This window comes from Rhodamnia argentea, chromosome 10 (genome assembly GCF_020921035.1).
Source record: "Rhodamnia argentea isolate NSW1041297 chromosome 10, ASM2092103v1, whole genome shotgun sequence".
NCBI classification, from domain to species: domain Eukaryota; kingdom Viridiplantae; phylum Streptophyta; class Magnoliopsida; order Myrtales; family Myrtaceae; genus Rhodamnia; species Rhodamnia argentea.
Window position 1 is genome coordinate 23,282,428 of NC_063159.1, and position 2,766 is coordinate 23,285,193.

At 45.8% G+C, this 2,766-nt stretch overlaps 1 protein-coding gene across 1 annotated transcript; it reads right to left on the reverse strand.

The window, feature by feature from the left end:
• Positions 1 to 1,115: 1,115 nt before the first annotated feature.
• On the reverse strand, positions 1,116 to 2,087 carry LOC115735099. Its single transcript, XM_030666179.2, has one exon. It carries the CDS (start codon positions 1,953 to 1,955, stop codon positions 1,452 to 1,454), a length of 504 nt encoding a protein of 167 aa, XP_030522039.1. The 5' UTR covers positions 1,956 to 2,087; the 3' UTR covers positions 1,116 to 1,451.
• Positions 2,088 to 2,766: the final 679 nt, after the last annotated feature.

Below are 2,766 nucleotides of genomic sequence, written 5' to 3' on the forward strand. Positions count from 1 at the left end.
GGTAGTATCTCCATCAATCCGATTAATTTCTTAACAATGCGCATTTGTCTCGTGGTTGCCTTATACGAGATTTTACTAAGTATAATTACCATATGTTTCGAGATATTTGTCTGATAAACTCGGAGAAGAAAAGTGTCCAAAAAAACAAAAAAAAGGTTCTAAATCTTTATACTGTGCCAAACTAGTCCTAATACTTTCGGCTAATTTTGTTCGGACATTGCTCACACGAACACCGACCAACCTACGTGGTAGGATCGGTACTAATACGGATATTTTTAAAATAATATTTTAGTCACTTTTATTTTTTATTTTATTTTTTTTCTCCTTCCTCATGTGGCCAGCGCGGTCATAGCCGACGAGGACTATCCTTGCTAGGGCGAGGGCGAACTTCAACGAGGACTGGCCTCACTAGATCTAGAACATGATTACATATCGTCGTAATAATTCGTATACTTTCATTGTGTATAACGAATATTTGAAGACCAATTGTTAGCAAAATCATATATTTATATTTTGTTTTTGTCGGATCTTAAATTTTATGTTAATTATCTAAGAATCCTCGACGAGAACCCATAAATTATCAAAATAATTTTCGAGTCACAAATAATTTTGTTTGGAATAAACGTCATGTTGATGTTGAAGTAATTGTGTTTAACATATATATATATATATATATATATATATATAAAAAGGGAAAAAGTTCACACGAAGAGCTGTCCTAAGGTTCGGGTTTCTTTTTTTTTTTTTTTTTCGGGGGCTTAACTCAATTAATGTAATAATAGCTCTCGCGTAGCTTTCTCACCTACCGACAATCCCCATGGGTCGTCACCACTTTTGTCGTTTTCACGGAAAATCTCCATCTCCGTCTCCATCAGCATCTCCTTCCTCATCCTCCATCCCTTTCTTATTCTGCAAGTCTTCTTGAACCATCTTCCTCATTTTCATCTCCCTCCTTCCACCGAGAGATTGGCATGCGGCAGAGAAAAAAAAAACAGAAAATAACAGAGCGCGGAATCGAAGATGATACGCTGTTGAGAGAGAAAGAGAACCCAAAATGCATCCAGTACGATCAAAAAAGAGCGAGCGAGAGAGAGAGAGAGAGAGAGAGAGAGGAGTTACATGCAGAGGGGAGAGAGAGTCGTCTTCTTCCCTTGAAAAAGAGCAACAAGAACAGAAAACTTAAAAACCCCAACACCAGATTGATCCATGAAAGAAAGAAAGAAAGAACTAATGGGGGAAAATGAAGCTTGAGCCGATGTGAGAGAGAGAGAGAGAGAGAAAGGGAAAGGGTTTGTCTTTCTCGCTCTCCAACACGGCCCAGCTGTATCAAAAATTTCCCCGATGATAGTATATGTTTCCGAGCATATACTATAACTAGTAATAATAATATTTCCAGTGGAAATAGTCCGATGGGAAAACGACTCTCTCCCTATCTCTCTCTCTCTCTCTCTCTAGTCTTCGAAGCCAACTTTCTTCCAAATGGCATTTCGGACGCGACGGAGATCTCTCCCCTTGAGCGTCCTCCCGACGCCCTCGTGGACGGAGAGCGACGCGCCTCTCCTCCTTGCCAAGAACTCGTGCGGCGGGACTCTATCCCCGTCCTCGTCTCCCTCGTCGCCGTCACTGCCGCCGTCCTCGGCCGCCTCCCTCCCCCGGTGGTGCTCTCCGTATTCCCCCTGCAGGATCTTCGACCAGTCCGGTATGTTCACGGGCAGCGACGCCCCCGCAGGGGAAGGGGCCTCCGCCTCGGACGGCCGCCTCTGCAGCTTCTTCAGGGATCGAGGCTGAGGTCTCCTCGGGTCGGAGGACGCGCCGTCATCGTCGGACCAGAGGAGGTCGGGTTCGTCGAACTCGAAGACGGCGTCGTCGGGAGCATCTTGGTGGTGGTGGTGGTGGGAGCTGGGAGGGTTCTTGTGGGTGGCCGTCGCTCGGGAGATCATTCTCGAGGCCGCCATTCGTCGAAGAAGGGGTTGGAGTGTGAATGAGAAAGAAGAAGGATGGAGGAAGGTGGAGTGTAGGAATTTTTCCTCCTGCCTAGAGATGTCGCCATTTTTATAGTTGTGTCGTGTGCAAGTGATCTGATTAAGGATAATCTCTCTCTCTCTCTCTCTCTCTCTCTCTCTCTCTGGTTTGGACCCCACGAAGAAGTCTCCGAAGGCTTAATATAAATAACGACTTGGAGAAGACGACCTCATGGTCTTCCGCGAGAGCTACCACATGGGATTTGCCCACAACTCGGCTCTGCGCCTGTGCCGATTTCTTTTATCAGATCCACCATGCAAGCAAAGATGCCAAACAATGTTGTCTTCATCGCTTCCTTAAATTTCCCGAAATTTCATCCGTCGGCGCACAAATCGAACAAATTTTTCACGCGTAATAATATTGCAGGCTCACGCATGAAGCGCGCGTTGTCAACTGAGGAACTGCTCATGCCTTCCCCGTTGCTCAGTTGACTTTTATCCATATCGAGACATCGGACGCATGGTAAGAAAATCACAACCCCATTACTTGTTTAGGGACACGAGATCTTTTGAATTCGATTGTTGCCGGATACGGAGCACTCAACAGGGACGGAATACGCAACAAACAGTGGGCGGCAAATTTGGAAATTTGCGCCGCGGAGGAGACGTCGCGATAAGTCGGGTTGCGTAATAGGAATGTAATCAAATCGGGGGCGCAATCAATGGGATCAGATTAATTAGCATTGTACATAGACATCCTATTGGCTTAGGCGCGAGGGCTACGAGAGGCTAACCAATTAACGGG